General features: G+C 46.0%; 3 protein-coding genes across 7 annotated transcripts in view; 2 read left to right on the forward strand and 1 right to left on the reverse strand.

Moving 5' to 3' along the window:
* Adk2 (Adenosine kinase 2) lies at positions 1 to 3,444 on the forward strand. 3 transcript variants are annotated; one of them, XM_076304189.1, is made up of 6 exons: positions 3 to 189; positions 1,436 to 1,621; positions 2,118 to 2,325; positions 2,401 to 2,676; positions 2,758 to 3,166; positions 3,253 to 3,444. In XM_076304189.1, exons 2-6 carry the CDS (start codon positions 1,605 to 1,607, stop codon positions 3,378 to 3,380), a joined length of 1,038 nt encoding a protein of 345 aa, XP_076160304.1. In that variant the 5' UTR covers positions 3 to 189; positions 1,436 to 1,604; the 3' UTR covers positions 3,381 to 3,444. The 3 variants fall into 3 exon arrangements, with proteins under 3 accessions (XP_076160305.1, XP_076160304.1, XP_076160303.1); XM_076304190.1 differs by lacking the exon at positions 1,436 to 1,621 and having other exon boundaries at positions 1 to 189; XM_076304188.1 differs by having other exon boundaries at positions 3 to 1,621.
* On the reverse strand, positions 2,021 to 5,947 carry LOC143143188 (uncharacterized). The gene is made up of 2 exons (XM_076304196.1): positions 4,667 to 5,947; positions 2,021 to 3,997 (listed from the first exon to the last, which is right to left on the reverse strand). The coding sequence occupies exon 1, from the start codon at positions 5,348 to 5,350 to the stop codon at positions 5,015 to 5,017; it is 336 nt and encodes a 111-aa protein (XP_076160311.1). The 5' UTR covers positions 5,351 to 5,947; the 3' UTR covers positions 2,021 to 3,997; positions 4,667 to 5,014.
* Enok (histone acetyltransferase enoki mushroom) overlaps positions 4,787 to 23,437 on the forward strand; it is a 25,065-nt gene continuing 6,414 nt past the window's right edge. The window contains exons 1-5 of one of the 3 annotated variants that reach the window (XM_076304172.1): positions 4,787 to 5,514; positions 13,218 to 14,007; positions 18,795 to 19,261; positions 19,569 to 21,112; positions 22,978 to 23,363. In XM_076304172.1, the coding sequence (XP_076160287.1) occupies positions 13,462 to 14,007; positions 18,795 to 19,261; positions 19,569 to 21,112; positions 22,978 to 23,363 (2,943 nt within the window). In that variant the 5' untranslated portion in view covers positions 4,787 to 5,514; positions 13,218 to 13,461. Of the gene's footprint in view, positions 5,515 to 5,879; positions 6,170 to 13,217; positions 14,008 to 18,794; positions 19,262 to 19,568; positions 21,113 to 22,977; positions 23,364 to 23,437 lie in introns of those variants that run through there. The other 2 variants (XM_076304174.1, XM_076304173.1) reach the window with 2 other exon arrangements.

The raw sequence follows: 23,437 nt of genomic DNA on the forward strand, positions 1-23,437 counted from the left end.
CACGCACACGCATGCACATTGTGAATCCTGCGATACGAAGAACTTCGTATGTGCGAATATAGGTCCAGACTAAACTCTAACATTGGCAATGGCGAGATGCTGCGATTTCACACTTCCAACACTTCTTCTCTATCTCGCTAACGATTGGATTTTCTAATGTCTTTCTCTGCTGTGTGTGGGAACACGAAGGTATCGTAAAGAAAACGAATACTTCTCTCCATGCAGAAATCTATCTATCCAATTCCCCCAATGTTGTTTCATGTTTCTCTCCCGGATATCTAAACGCGCGATGTTAGATACGCGCAGTCAATTTTTTGCGCGTTGATTGTTGCGCTTGCGTCATCGATCTCTGTTACGATATTCCTGGTGTTGTGCGTCATTTTATTTACCTTTTTTTTTTTTTTATCGCGGACCATTTACATGTACGAAAATATATATCCGTAATGTCTTACAGTTGTACAATGAGGCATCGTTATTAGTAGAATAATTGATTTCAAGAATGTGTAGTTACTTACGCATTGTTCTTTTTTGCATAATTATTTCAAAAAAAAAAAAAAAAAAATGATCGACGTATCGCGAATTTAATCTTATGAATTTAGTGGTAAGTAACACGATAAATTCAGGTAAGACACGCGAAGTAGTATGTGTCATCATCTTTGGAAGATTCAGATCGATGACTTCGCAAAAAACAATTTTATCGGAATGGTTTTCGCTTCGGTTTGCTGTAAAAAATCTACATTTTCGGTAATCAGGATGTTTAAAAACAATATGTATACTGTAAAGTGAGGAAACATCTTGCTGCGTGTAATTTGTAAAGGATTGGATGTAGCAACCGAAAGGCAGTCGTGCTGTATTTTTTTTTTTATTAAAAATATATCGCACTAAATTTAAAAAGGCACTGTTCTTGTTTTATACCATCAGTAGTGATAAAATGCACTTTGTATCTAGGCTATACTTCGTAAAATGAAAAATTAAGTAAGTAGCAGATCAAATGCGTATGTATGTATGTCGTTCCAAGGACTGATATACATCATACAAATAAGTTATTCTGGTTCGAGTTTTTCTTCAATGATTTTCTAATTGCATAAGATAGACAACATGGTATATCGCATGCGTAGACGAGAAACTGAATAATAATCTGGTGTGTTAAAAGTATCGCGAGATATTTATATTTTAAACAATTTAGTTTGCATTTTAATCCCGAAATTTATGCGATAATTGAAAAGTAAATTCGATCTACGTTTGTACCAGAGAAATGTCTTGTATTGAGAATTTTTGAAAGCTGCTATTTAGATAAAGTCGATTTGGAAGAGATACAATTTGCACGATCATGTGATGATGAAATACGTCCATGAGTGTATGTCATCGTGTTGGTCTTGTCGCAACTGCAATGTATTACGGGACGATAGGATACTATCTTCTTTTTGTAACATAGAAAGCGATAACATTCTTATGTAAAATATACGCAAAATCCACGTGATGTCATTTGACTCTGCAACGCGAAGCAAGGAATCTTTCTGGTGCGGAATATCAGTGGCCCATTGTTGCCATCCGAGCACAGTACCTTAGGAACTATTATTTACACAGACGATAATCTTACTCTAATGGCGCGGGACTTACGGTAATTTACATTACGAATCTTTTTAAATCTATTGCTTCTAGTGTGCGTTATCGATTATTTAATCGAAATTGGAAGGTTATGTCTAATATCGTAAAAGGTTATGTTCCGCTGCACACGCGCTCTGATCATGTGCTCGCTGAATTGCGTCAAACATTTGAATACGTCATCCATTATATGTGTTACAAATATTTGATCAATGAATTTATATCGGAGTAATTCACATAGTTTTTCTTATCTTTTGTAACATACGGGATAGTTATTATAGTCAGTATCCTTGGGGTAATTCATACCCACGTGACTGAAAAAAAAATATTCAGGTTATGCAATTCTCAGAATTGGACCACGAGGGTAGGGTTTAACCCGGAAATAAATTTTTCTTAAAAACAAATTCGTATTTTCTTGAAATACCGATTTATTTTGTATTTTAAATTTGGTCAGTGAACTTAACTGTTTAAATTACAAATCTGATTATTGTAACAATTCTGGTATATTTCAGAGAGGGTCTCCTACTGGGCATGGGTAATCCCCTTCTTGATATTTCAGCAACTGTAGGGATTGAGTTTTTAAAAAAATATGATTTGCATCCAAATGACGCTATCCTTGCTCAAGACAAACACAAGCCCATGTACGATGAATTAATTGATCTATATCAAGCAGAATTTATTGCTGGTGGTTCTGTACAAAATACTATGAGAGTGGCACAAGTAAATTCATTAGGATTTAATATTATATAAACTGTTGTATCGAACTTTAAATAACAGAGATCTAATTTTCTGTAGTGGTTCTTGGAGAAACCAAGAATTGCAACTTACATGGGCTGCGTTGGAACAGACAGATATTCAAAAATTTTAGAAGATAGAGCACAGGCAGCTGGCTTAAATGTTCGCTATCAGTATTGCAATAATGAACCTACTGGTACTTGCGCAGTTGTTATTACTGGAAATGAACGATCTTTGTGTGCTAACTTAGCTGCTGCTAATTGTTTCTCACCCTCACACATAGAAGAACCTGAAAATAAGAAGTGTATAGAAATGGCTGAATATATTTATATCTCTGTATGTGTAAAGCAAAATATATATAACACTTGCATCTGTCAAATTCGTGTCTGATATTGTATCTTACATTTTAAATTATAGGGATTCTTTTTAACTGTGAGCCCAGAAACAATTCAACAAGTAGCTCAGCATGCTCTTGAAAATAATAAAATGTTTATGATGAACCTTAGTGCACCATTTTTATGTGAATTTTATCAAAAACCCATGTTAGCGGTTCTTCCATATGTTGATATTCTATTTGGCAATGAAACAGAAGCAGACACATTTGCAAAAGTTAATAATTTCCAAACTACAGATAGAAAAGAAATAGCATTAAAATTGTCACAAATGGAAAAAATAAATAAAAAAAGACAAAGAATTGTTGTGATAACACAGGGTGCCGAAAAAATTATTATAGTCAAAGATAATACTGTAACAGAAGTTCCTGCTATTAAACTCCCACAAGAAAAAGTTGTCGATACTAATGGAGCAGGAGATGCCTTTGTAGGAGGTACGTTTTTGGTAATTTTCAATATTTATTAAAGTTGATAATTCGTTTAAAAAATATTGACATTATTATTATTGTTTTTGTTTCAGGTTTCTTAGCTCAACTTATACAAGGTCAAAACATAGAAATTTGTACAAAGTGCGGTATTTGGGCTGCAACTCAAATTGTACAAAGATCTGGATGTACTTATGAAGGGAAACCAAACTTTACACCTTGATAATTTTTAGTCAATTAATAACTGTAAATTCTGTACTTAATAAATACCTTAATTTTTACCTTAATTTCCTCAATTGAAATAATTTTTGCTTCTATATGTATTTGGTGTAATATTTATACAAAGTAAACGTACTTCAGTTCAAAACAATATTATTTTAATGGTACGGATTTCTTCCTATTGGTAATTGGGTCAAATAATAATTCACTTAATAAAATTAATTTTATTTGGCCGAATATACATAAGAGCCATTGTAATGGATATATTATTTAATAATACATTATTGATGAGTATCTTAAATAACAAAAACGATAATTTGTTTCGTTTCGTGAACGCGCAAAGTTTCAAATTACGTCTAAAAAATACATTCCTTGGAGTCATTTAATTTATGCGGAACATAAAAAATCAATACAATCACCTACGGCGTGGCCATTGCATCGAATACTTACAGGTATTATAAAACTTAAGGGCACTGGTTGAAATAATGTTGGTGGAAAAACAGTTATCGTGATCGCGTGGCACGCCTGCGTCGTGCACTACGTAAATGCAGAGTATAGAGTAGGATAGAGATGTAGCGATAAAGACATACGTGGACGTGGCGTGACGGGGTAAGGGCGGTCCTTAAAAAAATCAATAATCTCATTACGAAATTGCACACAGCATGGTGTGTGTATTTTGCCTGTATGTGGCAGAAGCAACGGCATGTCCCTCAGGATCGTAGAAAAATATCGTTAATCTTTCTAAAATAATTTTGAAAACATTTCCAAAAATACTTTATCGATTCGTCGTGAAATCTTCGAAACAATATGGGAATTAATAGTTGTTTGTATACAAAATTGGTAAGATTATGTTTACACTACATATGTTATGAACGTCATGTTACTTTAGTATACTAAATTATGAAGTTAAATAAAGTTTTGTATTATCATGAAAAGTGAAAATACTTATTACATAAGTTAAAGTGCAATACAATATTTTGGACCAATTGATATGGATTTTGATCAGCTTCGTACTAATATTTTTTCTAGAAAATTATCCGATTTTTAAATGTTTAACTCGTACATTGCATAAAAGTAAAAATTTTACCGAAATAATCATTTTCGATTTAATATTTAGTACTTTTATAGGAGCAGGTATGTCAAGTTCGTATTATTTTGCATCTGAGTTTCGTAAATCTGGATGAGTTACACTTAAGAAAACAATTTAATAATTGCAAGTAATATATTTAGGTCAGCTTATATGCGTTTAACAAATGTTATGCATAAAACTTGTTAATATCGGGCACGTACAGTCAAATCCGGAACATCTGGTAGTCACATTAATAAACTGGGTGGATTGAAGTAATGAAGGAGTGACGAGGCACAACAGTAAATCGACGATTTTTTTTTTTATTATTATTTACGGACGCTCGGCCCGAGAAGGGGCAGGTACAGCCCTGGAGGCTCGTTGACAAAGCTCCCGGCATCGTTCACGTAGTAGTCGCGCGCGCTGCCGCGTCAAGAAGCCGATTGGTGATGGTTAAAGCGAGCGTGAAGTGGGCAGCCATAGTGGTGGTAGAAGCGTAGTGGCACAGGGGCAGGGAGCACGGCAACGAGCCGCGTACATGTCGGCAGTCTTCGCCACGATATCGTGCTGGTTCAGCATTCGCTTTCGTCGCGGCTTCTGCTTGCCCGCGCTCCAAAGCTCTTACTTCTAGCTGCCACGGTGCACCGTGTGTATATACAGGACCACGCGTGATTACTGCTCTGTGTATATGTGTGTTTGCGTGCGCGCGAGAGGAGCGACGAAACACGACGCACGCACGTGTGACCGGTAACGAGAGTGTGCGAGCCAAAGTGGACGGTTTGATTGGTCGACGAGAACGCGTGCCGCGACGACTGTGTTTCTTCGTGATTCCGCCGTGGACGAGAGCGCGGTGTGCGCAGTGCGCTCCCCACCGCGTGCGCGCAGTGTGTAACCCCCGCGACCGCCATCTTTGTCAAGTGGGTAACCTTTGTTGATTTGTGTGAAATGTGACGCCGTTGTCGCGAGATAATTGGTGATCGTGATTACACGCGAGGCCTGTGTGTCGGTACCTGAGTGACTCGTGCTCTCGCGTGTCTCACCGTGGATCTATGCATGGAACTACCGCGACCAGGTAACGACAATTCGCCTCTCGTTAAATTCTCGGCAACAGAGAACCACGCGAATCGTCGCCCGACGCATACGGGCCAGCGGGTCTGGCCGCCTGCTCAAGAAAGAGAGAGATAGAGTGCTAGAGTGAGAAGGAGATAACCTTCTCTATACGCAGTGTTACTTCGTTTTATTTTTCCCACGATCTTTTTCGATTATGCGCAAATGAGTGGATTTTCGGATGTCATGGGACAACAGCTCGTTTCTCTTTGAATCGAGAAATTACCGTGTTTCGGCCGATTCATCTTTTTAGCGCGCGAAAAATCGTGCGAAACGGCCGAGTGCTGGCCGTGCCTAGCCAAGATGGCTGCCCGTCGGGCTTCGAGAAACTTGTGTCCTCGCCGTCTCTCGTTCAACGACGTAATTGCATCGTTTCGTGTTTTTGCTCGCGCGACGCGCACCATATTCTCGAGTCAACGGGAAAAACGTTCGTGTTGCGGATATCGATACGACCAGCTAACTGGTGGATCGAAAATAACCGTAGCGACGGACGGATCCGTGGGCGACGGCCGTCGCGATCGTAACATTTGCCGTACGTACAGTGTCTCTTAAGAGCTACGGTGTGAAGCGCGACAGCCATTCTTGTTCCTGAAACATCGTACAAGTTCTTCGTTTAAAAAGTACGTGTTTTCCAAGTATGTCGATTAAAATGGCTACCGACGGTAGCCAGTTAGTGGTCATTCGCAAACAGTGTTCACGCGCGTATGACTTATTTCTCGTTCATAATCGCGATTCGACGACATCGTTCGCTCCGTATTTTTCGCTCGGCGTTTTCCATTGATCTACGTCAAGTGAAATCATCGTTTTAGTTACGGTTGATACACGTTCTTGTGGAATTGGAGGCATACAGAGAGGCAAGGAGTAACGAGCGACGGACGGCGGCAGTTAGGGCCGTTCGTTCAGCAACCGTTCGTTTTCTCGGTGGCAGCTGCTCTCTCTCTCCCTCTCTGTCTCTCTCTCCCTCTCTCTCTCTCTCTTTCTCTTTTACTCTCTGTCGGGTGAGAGGGGCCCCGGCAAACACAGCCAGCCGGCTTGGCCTCACTGGCCTCTCTTCGCCCTCGTCCCCGTGGTCTTACGACGGACAAATACTCCTTCTTTCTCGATCCATCGCGATTTCCCTGTTTAACACGTTGACTGCCGCCGCAAGTTTTCTCCGTCTCTTCGCCGTCCACGACGCACGCTATAGAGTCACTTTTGGGCTTTGCTCTTTCGTCCTCGATATTTCTTTGAACCCGTATTGTCGATAACAAAAGTATATAATTGTTCGATAGTTTCGTCGGATATTACGATGTTCGCAAGTTTACAACTATTTATTTATCGTAAACATTGTAAGTTTAACGTCATCGGTGACTTCCCACGGCATTCGACGTTTTAATCGTTCTCGTGTATTTCCTCGCATTTTATTTCTTACGTTCAATCCGTTTATTCCTGTCATCGTGCTCGTACATGCGATCGCATAGTTTCATCGCTTAGCGAAATTTGCTTCGGAATCTACTTTTTTCGTCTACTTTGGAAGATGTTTCGTCAACGCGTTCGCAACTTTATCTCTATAATCTAACTCGTATTAATCTGTCGCGTCGTACTGCCACTACTGTTTCTTATATCTGTCAATCCGTGTACACTAGGTAGATTCTATTCTTACCGCACCTCTCTTCCTTTGACACACGAATTCTTCAGAAATATATTTCGTTTAAACTCGTTATCATGTGCTTTACGTTTGATATTTTTTTTTTCTAGTCGTCCCATGTAGTTACTATTTAACTAGTCAAACCTGATGCGGCCGTACCTTGTATATTACGCATTCCGGTCCGTGTTACGGTAAAAGCGTGTAAACTTAATCAATGTGTACGCACATAGTAATTTCACCAGCAAAAGCGTGTATGTATACATACCGAATAGACTATTTACATTTGGTAATATTGTATATGATAGTTTACCGTCAGATAACCTGACGATCTGATTTGATGCTCGGCGATACGAGGAGACTCGTATCAATTGACATAACCTCGAAGATAAAGTGAAAGATTTCTGATCAGGCCAAGGTTTTATATATTTACTGTAACGCACGCGTTATCCTAATATCTGGCCTTTCTTTTATTCGTTGCGTAAGAAAAGCCGATATCTCACTTTGCCTAATGAGATAGCGAGCCCGTAACAACATGCATGTCGGTGTAGGTGGACAAGAAGAATATTCGAATAATCTCCTTCGATATATAAAATACACGTTGACATTAGACGGAAAGTTGTCAGGTGGCTCGTATGCTCGCTCGCGTACGCTCCTGTTCTCTGCGAGCATTGGAAGCGTGCCGGTAATTGGCCGACTAATGAATCCGAGCCAAGGCTGACGTTTAAAGTTTAAGCCGTCGCCGGAACTCCAATCGTCTTCGACGAGTCGCGCCACGCTTCGCGATTGAAAGATTTTTTTTTGTCGAAAATTTCTATATTTTCAGCGATCACCGTGTGGGAAAGAATTTTTTTTTTTTTTTTCTTTTTTTTTCCAACGTGTCCATCGACGCACCGTGTTCTCGACACCGATCGAAGGATACCGTGGTTGAAAGTTACATCGTGCAAACGTTGTAAATTTACGCGTCTGGACGAGTGAATGAAAATGCGTAGTCGGTGGAAGAGATACAGCGGGTCGCGAAAGTGTACGATCGTTCGAAGCTAGAAACTACGCTAAACCTATTCCGACGTGCTTTAATTCGTGAACGTTGAACTTTGCGTCGCGCCGAGATACTTCTGAACGGAAAATTGTTCTCGAACGCGTCGAACACGGTTACAACCGGGAAAGATTATTTAGAAACTGCTCCGTGTCCTTTCCGGCGACTATAGCCACTCGGTTCATCGTTCGATTCAATTAACGTTTCGTTCGATCGATCATCCGCTGGCTAATTAGTGGGGAATAACGGTGGTGGCTCAGTGTGCACGGCCAGGGAGGGAACAGCGACGTGGAAAAACGCGAACGAAATCGCGCAGGTCAAAATATTCTCCCGCGGGACAGCGACACCGTGGAGCCTGGTTACACGTTTGCTTATTGTATTAACGTTATCTGTCTCGTCATCGGTACGCGTTCGTGCTTCGAACTGTGATGGTCGCCTTTCCTACAATGTACGTCCAAAGAGTGGTAAACGTATATCGGTGTTTTCGCGTACATTCCATAGTAGCGTTATACATAATGTAGTAGCTCTGCTCGCGTTGCATCGTTAAAAAGGCCGACTTTTTGTTTCGCGCCACTTACGGTGCAACTACGGAGGAATTCTTTGTGCCGAAGTGAATTCGCGTTTATTTCGGAACGGGGGCAAACTTTTGTGTACAGAGACAAGTGAAATATACCTGATCGGTGGTGATATCGCGAAGCGTAATGGACTCGATGGTCGAACGAGAATACACTACGATGTTTTCCTCGTCGCTCGAAGGACCATAGAAGGCAGTTTCGCGTCTACTTTCGTTCGATCGTTCCTTCTTACTGGTTGCGACGTGACCTTGTGCACGGCAGAGAGACACGGACACGTGTTACGCGAGAAGAGTTCCGATATCGATGTTGAATCGTGAGTCACGGGCGAGATCGAGAATAGCCGGCCTAAAGGTTCATTTTCACGCGACACGGAGTCACGACTTTTAACGCGACATCTGGGATCGGGGTGCCTCGTGACGATACGACATTTAAAAGTTTTTACGATGACAAATGTGGCGACTTTACGTCGCGTGAAATCGGCCCTTAAAACACGCTCGAGTTTACGATCTAATCAATTTTTGGTGTTTCGAGTTCCGAGAGTCCGTGACGGAAATACATCGGGTCACCTTGTTCTTGACTTTGTTCGCGTGTACCTCTTCCGCGTCGTTGGAAAAAATTCGAGGAACGCGTACGGGAAATGCGGCTTTAACTGGCCAGGAGGTTTTGGCGGGAAACCGTATGCTTGCGTCGCTACAGAAGTTGTAGTCGTCGCCTGCGAGAATAGAACGTGCACGTGGCGTGAAAACGAGGTTGTAAGAGGGATTGGAACGGCGGCTTCTCTTCCGGTGGATCAACCAGAGCCGGTTTAAGTCGGCGTTTTAGAGTTTTTTTCTCCGGCTAAACTCGGAGAGATATTTATTATCGTGCACTCGCGACTCGCAGCCAGCAGCACTGGCCTAGGTCAACTTGTATCGCAGCTGCATCTCTTTCTGGCTCGCTGTGTCACGTAGTCGGAATGTTTAGAGGCGGGGTTCTCCGAAGGTAATTAATTTTCAATTAATACCGCTGCAACTTCCGGGTTCAAGTCGTGTTCTTTCGAGAAGAAAAAAAAAGAAAAGAAAAAAAGAAATAGATCGAGGCTTTGCTATCGTTGCAGTTCACTTCAAGGATCCGAGGACGGATCGATTGCTCAAGGTATCCGTGCTCGTGTTACGGATCATTGATTACCAACCACGGGTTTTAATTGGTCCACCGATCAGGTGGTCCAGATGGTGTTCGCGTTGCAGTTCGCGCTTTTCCTGTACCTTCTGCAAATGTTTCTCCGTTGTGGCTATAGCTTTGTTCGGGTTATCGATTTTCTCCCGCGTATTGTATTCGAATTGCGTCGTTTCGAGAGAGAGGAAAAAAAAAATCATTACAGCGATTTCTTTCAAGGAAGTGTATGAAATTTAATCGCTCTTATCGCCCCCTCGAAGCGGGACTCGCTCGAGCTATGTTTATATTGGGAAATAGAGTGCGAAACAGTGAGAGCGACTGAGAAACGATCGTAGTCGGTACGAAACTGCGAGACCGAGCGAGAAGCCGACACCGAGAACGAGTGGGACACAGTTACGTTTGATCATTCGATGTCCTCCTTACCCTTAGTCAGTTGCACGTTCCTCGTCTAACTTGAAAATCATTCAAATACCTTTGCGTTCGGTATCATTTTTATCGTAAGAAACTCGTGGACTCGATTATCGCAATTTTACAAGGACGAGAAGGAAAACATAGAATTTTTATTTCTCCATCTCCATAACCTATTGGCAAACCGAAACACCATCGTATCACCGTAATTATTAATTTTCGTTCAATTTCGAACCAATCCCGAGACAAGATCGACCGAGTAATCGTTCCGAAAAAAACGCTTAGAACCATTTCGAGGGATCATTATCGGGTCGAGTCTCTTTAATCGTTACTTAACAGCGTCCCCAATGCGTTTCCTTTCCTGGTGTTTGGCCTCGACGTTGGGAAATCGAAGGAGCATGACCAGGAAGGCAAACTGCGAGCATTCGCGCGTGAAACTTGTTTAATGGGTGACGGCTATAATTATTGCGTGACAGCAGAATTTCACCGATAGTTAATGGAGAGAATGAAAACTGTCGCTGGCAAGACCGAACCTGCGCGCGACTGTCTTACGGTTTTATTTCTCGAAAGTCACGGTAATTCGTATACCGATGGTCAACCAGCTGCTACAATTTGCATACTTATCTGGAAAGGTGACGGTGCAATAGAATACGTACCAAAGATTCGTCGTTGTACAAACGACGACCGAGTTGAAAAAACTGCCGGTTTCGTTCCCCGTTCAACAAGTTGTTCCGCGGTGACAATGTTTTACTCGTCGTGCGCTTTTGTGTCACGGATGATGGCGAGTCTTCGCCGCTCGATGACGAATTGACGTATCTGAAACCCGTATCGGGTAACAGTACTGGCATTTCGTGGACTATTTAGAGAACTCTCGTCGTTTCGCGCGAGAGCTTCTAAGAAAAACCAGTATGTATCTCGTCGGGCGTTATTCGAACGGAAGGAATCTTCTATTTCTTTTTCGTCGTGGGGATGGAGGGGGGGGGGGGGGGAGAGAGAGAGAAGTTGGTAATTGTGTTTTCTGTGCAGTTCTACACGCGCGCGATCGACTTAATAAGCCGCGTGCTTATAGGTCGTTTCACGTTGCGCAATACCACCGGCGAGTATAGTGATTTTTAAATATTTCTCTCCCTTCCACGTGGCCGTACCTTCTCGAGCTTGCTCCCGTCGAGGAGAAAGTTCGTCGCTCAGGGGAAAATCGGCCAATCGTTTGCTACCAAGCTGGAAATTGGTCGGTTTCGAGCGCGGGATGATGCTCGGTACACGTATACCGGAACTAGACGAACGATTTATCCTCCTCTGTCTTCGCTTATACAACATCCTTTGTCATTGGTAGATCCAACAATTCGACGGTCCGCCATGAAACGCTGGAATACGTTTCAACTAATTCCCGGCTCACGTTGTCGTAACTGAAAACAATACTTGGCCGGCCAGGAAACCGATCGATAAACGTCGCTCGCGTCCCTCTCCCATGCTAATCACAGTCGTATACGTCGCACCGCAATAAAACGCGTTTCCAAATCCGAAACTCGTGCTAGAGATTGCTCTCCGTGGACGACCAATCGACCCACGGGGGGCGGGATCAACTCGTACACATACTAAGGTTTTGCGAACACGAACGCGCTAAATTTACGCCTCGAATTAACCCCTTGGTGATGGAATACGGCGAGCTGACAGTTTCGTTGGTGGAAACGAAGGAGATATACAATTCGTATCGGTGAACCAATGACAACAATATGTAAATGCATAAACTTAGATTATATCCCGTGCGGGGGAACGGGAGCGAGTTAGTCCCTACTACCGCGATATAGATGTCGTCACTGAGGGATCAAACGAACCGTCTCGACGCGTCTTACACCGAGACTCGGGCGACGTGTTACATCCTGATTTTAACACGGCTTCGTACGGTGGATACAGTATCGAAAAATATTTGACACCCGTTCGATCGTTCGCCCGTAAACGCGACGGTGTTCGCGAGACATTGAGCAACGATGGATATAATTCGCCCGTTAGTTCCCGAAGTATTTATGACATCACTATTTTTTTTTCAATCGGCGCACGGTGGTCCGGCGACCACGGTCGTCGAAGCTTCCTGACTTCGTGGCCTCGGTTCGAATTTTTTTACTCACATTTCGTTTCAATCTACACACGACGATGTTACACGATCGTTTTTTAACGATAACATTTTCAGAGATCGTTCGCTACGTAAGTAAGAAACGATCTTGAATAAAATTATCAATTACGATTAATTTGCCTTAGATACGATCCGTAAAACTAAATTACGTACATACGCGAGCGCGCATCGTTCATTATTTTCAATTACTCACCGACCGTGAATATTCAACGGAAGATATAAAATAATATTTTTCTTTTACAAAGTTGTACGAATAAATATTTCCACGCGTAAAAACGAAAGCAATTGCTAAGAGTCTCGGAAGAAACTCGACCGGATAATTTTCTCGATAATGAAAAGTGTATTTCCATCTTCGCCATTTTGTACCCGAAATCGTACGTTTGATAACTCTCTGGAAAGATGAATTTCAATTAATCTTCCATAGATGATTGAATAGACGATCGAAAACATTGTTCGCTGTACAAGTTTAAACAAAACGTGAAAGAAAGATTTCGTTAGGAAACGTTCGATCAAGGTAACAGCAATGCTGCAAATACTCGAGCGAATTGTGATCTTCGCTGCTTAACGACTGGCGAACAGTTGAACCTTGTAGTAAACGGTTCTTCCGCCGAAGAGAAAATATTCTTCGCTTGGTTGTCCACTGTTGGGACAAAACGCGTGTCGCGAGACCCCCGTGTTAGGGTCAAAGAAAATTGTCTTCGAGTCATCGATAGAATCTGACGACTGGTTCTGGTTTCAGGGTCAGCGTAAGAAACGCGCATAGTGGCTAACCCGTAGCAGGGAGGAGGTGGACAACGAGTCTTTGCGAAGGTCCCAGCAGGCCGAAGCGAAGCAGTCGCAGGATGTGAATGACGTGGCTGTGACACGACCGAACCGGTGGCGCTCGAGCGTTGTCCACCAGGTGTGTATACCCTGGCCAAGTACGTGGTGGTCGCCACCGCCGCCGCCGCCGCCCTCGTTGGCAGACGGCCGACGGAGACGAGATGGACGAACCGGAGTCCGCGGAAACGTGGTCGGCCTGGTTCCTGGACGCGATCCGTAAGATTCGCAGTCAGAAACAGAGGCCGAGCGTCGAACGGATATGCCACGCGATCCGCCAGCACCACAACTTCCACGAGGAGGAGATCGCGGAACACCTCGAGGTCGCCGTGAAACGTGGTGATGTGCTCAAGATATTCAACAAAGGACAATCCTCGTACAAGGATCCCGGTGGTTTGCAGTCGAAGCCGCTCAAGGTCGGCAAAGCCTCCGATCTCAGCAAGGTGCTCGGCAAGGCCGTCAGGGAGTTGGGCGAGAGAGAGGGCTCGACCTTGAAGTCGATCGAGAAGTACATCAGGCAGAGCCACACGGTCGAAGAGGAAGCCGAGGGCGACCTGAGAACGGCGCTGAGACTCTCCGCGAAAAGGGCGGCCGATAGAGGACTCGTGATACAGGATGGCAGGCTCTTCCGGCAACCGGACAGGCCACCTTATCTCAAGAAGCTCGGGGACAACGCTCACGTTCCACCACCGGAGCCACCTGTCCCCAAGGTGAGTCATTTTTCATCGATTCGTTTGCTTCGTTTTGTTTAGAAACGGCCCGATAACCCGCAACGGTCGAACCTCGATACTTGCACGCGAAATGGAATCGGTTACCCCGGTATCGAGTATCGTCTACTACGAGAGATCTCGCGGCGTTTGTTTTCATTCGGTCGTTTACCTCGATAACTGGCACGAGTACGTTTATCGAGGTTCCGTTTTGTTATAGGAAAAATGAATCGAGAACGTGGAATAAAATTTGGTTTCACGAGCCTTCGTTTTCGAGATAATTTATCCTACGTGTTTAACCGCGCTCCGTGAACGAATCGCTCAACGCTCGAACGCGATATCGAACAGGTTGGACAATTTGTTTCGTCCGTGGCGATAGCTTCGGAGGTGGAAGATATCTTATGGTCTACCTTTAATCCGTCCTCACCGTGGCTCGAGATCCACCGTCGCGATACGGATGGCGACTTTTCGTCTCTTTCGCGCGCGGTCTTTCCCTCGTTCGCTTAACCAGTTCGTGTCACCGGTTCGGGGGCTAGGAGCGTGCGTCTCTTCGTCTTCGAACGGATGCAAATCGATAGGTGGTTTTGTTAAAAATTCTACGAGCGTGCACAGTCAACGCGACCGCGGTGACTGACTCGCACCTGTTCGATAAACGTAAAAATGGCGCCTGGTATCTATACAGAGAGGGAGCACAGAGGAAGACGAACGATCTCGAGTTTCGGAACCACCTGTGTTCGACAAAGCGGAGAGCAACTGTTGCGCGAATATCGCGAGAATTTTCACGGCCTTGAACTCGGGAGAGCACGTTCGCGTTACCCGAGTGTAGCTCGGTTAGAAGTGTACGCGTGTGCAGAGAACTGATCCGTATCTACCGCTCGTACTTGAATTCGTTTAGCATCTTGGGGTCCGTTTCCACGAATCGTTTTTCGGCGCTCGGTTGGCATCGATCGGTATTGTCGATCGGTGACGATCGGTATCGGTCGATGTCTCCGTCGTGGGAACATCGTGGTTCGTAACCTCTTTTTTGGGTATACTTTCGTCCGCGTTTTCTCACGTCCGCGAACGCGAATAACTTTGTCGCGAAACTCGTTCGCGAAGCGACAATGTCGATTCTTTCCATCGATTCCCTCGTCGCGGGGTTCACCTTGGGTCAAATGTCGCGTAGCGAAAAGCAGCTCGCCATTTCTCGGGCGACCGCAACGACGATCCCCATTAATCTGTTCAAAGCGATCGGCAAGGCTTGTTCAGTATGCCGTGTCTTTCTCCTCGCGAAGAGCCTCAAGTCCCGTTTGCAGGAGAGAAATTCTTCCCGATCGCTCTCTCGCGGTCGACGTTAATCACCGGCTGAGAGAAGGTGAACGATCATCGTTCACCTTTCCTCCGATTGCTCCCGATTTCGTCCGACTCGCCTTAGGAATTAACTCGAGCCGATATTGAATTTTGTCGCCGCTATTGGAAATAACTCGAGACGAGCCGTCTCCGAAGAACAGAGTGTACCGGGTGTGTTCGGTAATTTACGTTACGATCGAAAAAAAAAAGAATAGGCAATTATTCGTAACACGGTACGCGCACTTTGTACTCCGTAACGCGGATATGTACGTGCCATCGTGTGTTCGTCGATCGGTAACAACCGAATAGAAACCGAAAAAGTTGACGTTGGGGAAAAGAGTGAGTCGACGCGGCGGTGCATTTCCAGGGCATGACTCACGAATTCATAACGGCGCAATGAGAGAAGATAGAAGGTACGGGTAATCGTCGTAATACGAATACATCGGGGAAAAATAGCGGTTCGAGGTTCGTAGTTTGTTTCACGCGTCGTTCCGAAACAGATACGCGCTTCGCCGCGGATTTCTATTAATTCGATCGGACGCGTTCGAGAGAATTTTTACCGGGGCGATGACCCAAATTTCCGAATATTCGATTTCAATCGGACACGCGTAACGACGATTCGTCGATGGAAAACGATCGGAAGTTTCGCGAAGCAAGTGACCGTTTATCGGGTATTTTGTAGGATTCGGGCCGGAAGTGGTTCGATTCGCGATGCGTTTGTATTGAAATTTTGCACGTCCGATGACATCATATTGTACAAAAGCTGTAGCGAGTCGGGCAAGCGAGCTGGTCGGTCGAGTATCGCGCGTGGTTCGTGGTTCGCGCGATCAACGAGGAAAATATTACGCGCTTGTTACGGTCCTTTCTTCGTGCGGCTGGCGAGTCACGCCGTGTGCCCACGCCTCAAGAAGTTTAGAAGGGGTGGGCGGGCAGGAGGGGCGGCTGAACAGAGGGGAGAGGCTCAGGACGATGTGCTATCTCGGCCAACTTCCGGCGACTCGTTTGTATATCGCTTCTCTTATTGATCCTCCGCGCGCACGGAATCACTCCAACTTCTCTTTCCGTCTCTGTCGCGCTCCCTCCCTCTTTGCTCTCGCTCGTTTCCCCCCACCAAATGCCTCCGCGTTCCTGACGACCGCGTTTTATGCGTGTCAGGCCGCAGAGAGCGCGGAAAGTTATAGAACGGTCGCGTCGACGCGATTCTGCTAATTCTCTTTCTCTGTCTCCCAGCTGGTTCACGGTTTCACCGCATCGCGTCGCTACCTACTGTCCGCCGCTCCGTTTCCCGCGCTTTTTCGTTAACCCTTTCTCTGTATTACACTCTGTTCATTCCGATCGATCGACCGTTGGATAATGACGGAGTGTCGGATCTCCATTTTGCGTACGGCTCGCGAATAGAAAATTACTCGCGGAAAGCAACGAATTTGATCAAACGACGAACAGATGTCGGGGAACGATCAAAATATGATCTCGAAACGTCGAATTTACGCAAAATCGAATCTATCGTACGGGACGCGCCGAAATCGATGATACGATTGATCGGCAAATGTTACCATATTTTCAGATATTACGCGTATCATCGATCGGTACTAAGAATTATTCCGGATCCATTCCCGGTCTCGTTAAAAAAAAAGGAACTTTTCCGAACCGATCGGCGAATATTTACCGTTACCAAATATTCAATATTTACGAAAAGAATTGTATACGTTTTCGGTCGATCGAAAATACCAGGAAAACGATTACCAGGAGAGAGATGAATCAGTGGGTGTGAGGGGATTTTCCGTAGGCGCGGGCTATGACATTAAAGCAGCCGAGGCTCGAAAGGGAAGGTACCGCGGCGCATTGAGAGAAACGTCACGCGTAAAGACGCGGTTCAGCGGATCGCCCAATCGCGTAACAGTTACTCGACGATTGGTCGTACCTCGTCGTCGAGCAACAGGTCGTTGGTCCGAGGAATGGAGACTGATCACGTGTGTTCCGTTCGAAGAAATTCCTCTCCGTGCTGCTTTCTACGGCCGCTCGAAACCCAATGAAAATGTCACTCCGTGACAATTGACCCGGGCATGAAAACGATCGCAGTGGTCGCGTATACGTCGCGAAGTTGTACATCCGTGTAAACGGAATTCAATCGGGATCGGGTTCTTCGCCCGTTCTCAACCGAACCGGCGAGCCAACGATTCCTTTCTTAGAATGGAATAATTACGCTCGCACGGTGTATCGGTTTTGTAGGTTGCACGCAGGATTGCATAACGACGATAAGATTTCCGTTGCAACGTAAGCGCTTGTTCAACGACCCCGCGTTTCGAACAGTTTGGAAGAGTTTGTAAAGCCACGTTCCCACACGCGATACGCGTGTCGAGAAGAGGAGTACGGGGAGATCGTAGCCGCTTAACCGATCGCGTTATACCGGTCGACGCGTTTCAACCACGAGAACGCCAACTCTCTCGAGTCGCTCGAAACGGTTACGATCTTTAAAAAAAGCGTTAGCTTTGAACGAGAAGAGGACGCGCGTCTCGCGTTGGCTCGGCGCGTTCGTGGCGTTCGTCGATGCCACGCATCGCACACAGAAGGAACGTGGCTGGTGATATCGTTACCGAGGAAAGTGACGAGTGAAAATATCGGGCCCGATACGAGTAGCGAGATTACGCTCGCGTATTCGTAATCGCGTTTTCTCGGTGAACGTCGCGAGTAGACGGGAACCTAGACGCTTAGATAGTTATCTGGACGCGTTTTTATTTGTTTCACAATTTCGAAAGTTGTTCCTACAGTAGGAATGGTTTCGTTCTTTCGCGCGTGTGCTCGGTATCGGGCAAGCGTGTCTCCGAGGCTGGTGGCGGGCACGGTTTTAATAAGATGCACCCTCGTTGATGCGGAGATATACTAAACCTAGCCTGCATTATTACCGGAATGAATAATTATGTTTTACGATACGCAGTCGGTCGTCTTTCATATGCATCGCGCGTAATGCAAGGTCCCGCGAATACATACAAATTTACGCACTCACCGTGAAGGCTCCGCCGTTGTATCTGGCGATAAAGAATGGCCCGATCGACCTGTAATAACAGCTTTCCCAACAACAATAACGTGGTAACCGTATGGCCAACAATTTCACCCGGACTGCCGCTCTATCGACTTTTCGATCTTTGCCGGTTTCGCGAGGTCCTTTACCGATCGCACGGCGATATTATCGGAGTATCGACGATCGTTCGATTATTGTCGTCCGGAGTATCGCGCGAAAGAGACAACAGGTCGCGTCGATGATGATCAATCGTGGACGGCTACATACGTGTGTGTATATACATATATATTTAATTATCCGTGCGATAGAAACGGTACTCTTCACCGTGCGGGGAAACGGTGACGGAGATCGGTAACGAGCTGGTATCTCGTGAATCGACTAAATAATGTTAATTCAATGTTGGACAAAGCGTTGACGCGTTGGTTGGTTTTATCTGTCGCAGCTGCCAGCTCCTCTACCGATATGCAGAGAGTGTCTCGGCGCGACGTTAGCCGGAAACAACAACAACACGAAGCGCACCGCCACAGAGAAACTGAGCAGGTGTAGCGTGTGCGGGGCCGCGCTCCACAACTCGTGCGCACCGCCGGAACTCTCTATCCTTGTGGACAGGGGTATAACGTGGTCCTGCGACGATTGCTCGCCGACGTGTGCTGGATGCCAGTTGGAACGGGAATCCCAGAACTATCTGGTGAAATGCGCCGGCTGCGTGAAGTGTTACCATCCCACCTGTTTGGATCCCGCGCTCGACAAAAAGAACAAAGCACCCTGGAGGTGTCGACATTGTCAAACAGCGCATACACCGGTGTCCAAGGACGACGGGAAAAAGAGCAAAACGCAGGACGCGGGCTCCCTCGACGACACGCCGACCAGCGCAAGGAAGAGACTTAGCAAGTTACGCGAAAATAGAAAGTAAGGAGAGAGAGATACGCTTGTATAAAGACCGAACGTTTCTTTTGCCCTTTGCGGTCCGCACGTCTCACGCAACTCTTTGGGACACGTACGAGCTTCGCTCGAAAACGCATTCTCCGATCGACGTTAAAGAGACCGCTCCGATTCTCTAACGCGGATTAAAATCGAGAAAAAATTAATAAGTAAATAAATAAATAAAAAAAGTCAGTTTCACTGTTGCGTAAGGCTAAAGTGGAAGGAAGGGTTTTTCGATTGCGATTCTCCAACGAGAAAGTTTAATCGACGATGCTCACCTTCGATGTTCCAGATCGACGGTATCCAGAAAGAGCTTGACGATTGCAACTCCGGGCAAGAAAAGCGGTACGGGAGTGGCACAGGTGGACAGCAGCTCGGACGGTAATGCGGGTGTTGTCTCCCCTCGTCAACCACCTTTAATTTCCTCTCCTTTACCACAACCCCCCGCCCCACTCGCAGGCCAGGGTAGGCTACTCGAAGAAAAGAACGACCGGATCTCCAAAGAGAAGCAAAAGTTCTTTAGGCTGAGCGCATTTAACGCGGAACATAATAAGCTGAAGCGGGTGGGGGGCGGTGATAAGTCTAAATCCTCGCAGAACGTTAGTCCTAGGTTGACTCGGGGTAACGCGAACCAGAAGAAGTCGTCGCCCGTGCCCGGTAAAAGGGTGCCGTTAGTATCTAGCAGCAGCAGTAGCAGCAGCAGCAGCGACGCCTCCGATAGCGATTCGTCGGACGCCAGTGATTCTAGCGACGATGACGACGACGACGACGACGACGAGGACGACGACGACGACGAGGAGGAGGAGGAGGGCAACAGCTCGAGCGAGTCAAGCGACTCGTCCTCCTCCGAGGAGGGTCAGGAGGGACGCGCGGTCGAGTCCCCGAAACCAAGGGTTCCGTTCTCCTGCGATCTCAGCGAGGATAAACCTTGGGGATTCGCTGCGGCCGCCGCCAAGCTTAACGTCGAATCGCCATTTTTTAGTAACATTAACAACACCTTCGGTGCTCCGTTGCCCAAGCTCGACGTTGGTGGAACACCGACCTTCGGGCTGCACATACAACCGGCCGCGAACGCGAGCTTGGACAGCAAGAAGAAACAAAAGAACGAACGTGCCGGTATAGCGGCCGGTGGTGGTTTCACCAACATGGACAACAAAGTCAAACCCGGCGCGGGTCAATTGAAGGGCCTGTTCGATGGTTTGAGCCATTTTTTTTCAGTACCTACCAATAGCAGAGCGAGATCCGGGGCGCCGGCACCGAATTACGCCCCGGATCGAAGAAAACGGCCTAACGCGGACGAGACGAGCAAAGCGAGCAAGCTCTCGAGAGCGGTGGTACAAAGTAACAAAAGGGACAGCTCGCCCCTTACCGGGAAATCGAAAGAGAGGAAGAAAACAGAGTCGCCGGACGACGTGCCGCGAGTACCCAGGCCTGGGATCTTCACCCCCTCCGATGAAAGTTTGTTCGTCGGCTCGTTGAACGAGAAGTTGTTGAAAATGACACCGTCGAACTTGGTGAAGACCGCAGTGAACAGTAAAAGGCACGAACACGAAAGGAGGAAACTGATGAAGGACGATACGTCGCTGGTGAAATGCGCCGCGACCGACGCGTTGTCGCCGTCCTCATCGAGGCACGATCACTATTCGCGAAAGAGAAACACGCTCACGGAAGCGAATCAGACACGCCACCCTGTGCCCGCTGTTTCGAAGTCCGGCCTGTGTTCCGATTCCGTGAAATCAAATCCTAGCCTAAAGTCCAATCCACGAGCCTGTACTAGCGCCACCACCACCAACACCACCACGACACCCCGCGCGACACCCTGCTCCACCAGGAAGGGTAAGAGTCTATCCCCGACCCGTTCACGAGTCCCTAACCTCGATGATGCACCCAAGTCGCAAAGAAGAATTCCCTCTAATCTAATCCTCGCTCACCACCACGTGGATGTGTTGGCGGTGTGGTGTGGTATATGATGTGTGTGTACATGTGCGTCTGACACGTAACTTCTTTTCCAAGATGAACGTGATTGTTCTCTACTGAAAAATGAAAAAGAAAAAGAAATAAAGAAATAAAGTAGTCGTCGCTAAATTCGAGATACCTATCTGTTACGATGTTATTGTTAAATCGTTGAATCGCTGGATCGTTGTACCGTTGTACGAAGAACAATCAGGTTCCTTGATAGGATGTTTAGCGATTATACATGGTGTAAAACCGATGGAAAGATATAACGGTGGATGTTTCGACAGCGTTGACAAAAATTAACGCGGTTTTCGCTTTTCGAGTCGATCCGTTAACGGATGTAATTTCCATACGTTTTACATTTTAAAAAAATTTACGTGGTTATTGCATGTTACTAATGATGTTATAACTTGGCTCTGGCACACTTACTTTCCTTTAATCCATGCCGCATATTTATAGGGTATGTAATTAGTGCATGCCTACTACAAATGCACCCGACTGTGGACACACGGCGGTAGAAAACTTGTCGGTACGTCACGGATACGCGTGAAACGCCGCGAGGCAACCGATAATCGGTAAAACGAGATCGGTAACGCGCACTCTACCGATCGAGGTGTACCGATCGCGCGCTATTCGTGACGCAACGATCGGTTCTCGGTTACCGCTCACGGTGTACGCGTAACGTTTTGCACACTTTTGTTCGTTTGATTTGTCGTTTCCATGGTCGTGAAGGTACTCGCGAACAAGTTTGGATGAAACTCACCGCTGTGAACAAATTTCGTATTAACCGCGAACGTGACTCGTACCGCGTTCGTACGACACGAAAACTTCAAGATCGGTGTACCGTTAACAGAGTAGAACGACTGAAACTATTGAGAAACTTATTCTTTATTCGAAGCATACGTACGTTAGTATCGTCGATGCGTCGTGCGAAGCTTCAACGGAGATTGTCCAACTCGCTCGTCCCTTGATCCTATTCCCACGTAAAATGCAAAGTAACCATACTGGTCAGTTTTCCAGGACGAAGAAATGCGGCACTGGGTGGCATATCGCACTCAGCCGCCTCGTATTAGTCACACTGGAGGCTACCTGCTGCTGCTGACGTTTAGCAGGCACTGTTGTATAACTCGCCGCCCTCCACCGTAAAAAGAATGCCCTTTTGCCATCGAAGAGCCAACTGTGATACTCTGCCAACACATCCCACGAAAAAAAAAAAACCTGCCCACAGCTTTGCTTTGGATACTACTCACAATATTAACAGCTATTCGTTCGTTACCGCAAAACTCTCTACTTACTCGAGGTTGTTGTCAGTGCACTGGTTAATATCACGCTTGGCAACTAAAGTAATATTCGCTTTTGTGGTCGACAGTTTTTTTTTTCTTTTCACTTATTACCCATCGATGTGTACTAATATCACAGCCCGATATTTACCTCGAGTTACGTTACTATGTTTCACTATTTCGTTCGTATCGGCGGTTAAACGATTCCTTTAGCACGAACCGTTGTTTTATCCTCTACTCGGTGTCGCGTCCAATTAAATTCCAGGAGTCTGCTATCGAACGGTGCAACCGCGTCGCGGTTCACCCGCGTATCGTACGTTGACTTTACGAACGTTTGCCAGATAGAAGACGAATATCGAACACCTTTCCGATAGAGATCAGTGAACTCTACTTCCATCGTTCTATTTGTCGCAAGTATCTCACACGAGCACAACGAAAGCCAATAGGTCTCAATTTTGCTTACAGAGGAACCGATTCTGCCGCAGACCTTGCCACCGGGTGTCACGCAAAAGGATGTCGATCTGTTTAAGGACGCTCGGGACAGAGCGGCACGGTTGACCGTGACCAACGGGGACGACGAGGAAACCGTGTCCACGAGTCCTAGCAACAATGCCTCGGGAAACGGATCGAGGAACCCAGCGGCCATAGTTTTCGGCCGATACGAAGTGGAAACTTGGTATTCGAGCCCGTTTCCCCAGGAGTACGCAAGATTACCAAAACTGTTCTTCTGCGAATTTTGTCTCAAGTACACAAAGAGTCGGGCAGTGCTCGACAGACACATGGACAAGTGCCAGTGGAGGCATCCGCCGGCTACTGAAATCTATAGGTGTAACGGACTGTCCGTTTTTGAGGTTCGTTCAGCAACGATTCATTCTCGACGATCGTTCGTCGATCCGACCGTTTAATCGTTGGTCTTTACGTTTCA

The sequence above is a fragment of the Ptiloglossa arizonensis genome, chromosome 2 (genome assembly GCF_051014685.1).
Source record: "Ptiloglossa arizonensis isolate GNS036 chromosome 2, iyPtiAriz1_principal, whole genome shotgun sequence".
Lineage (NCBI taxonomy): Eukaryota > Metazoa > Arthropoda > Insecta > Hymenoptera > Colletidae > Ptiloglossa > Ptiloglossa arizonensis.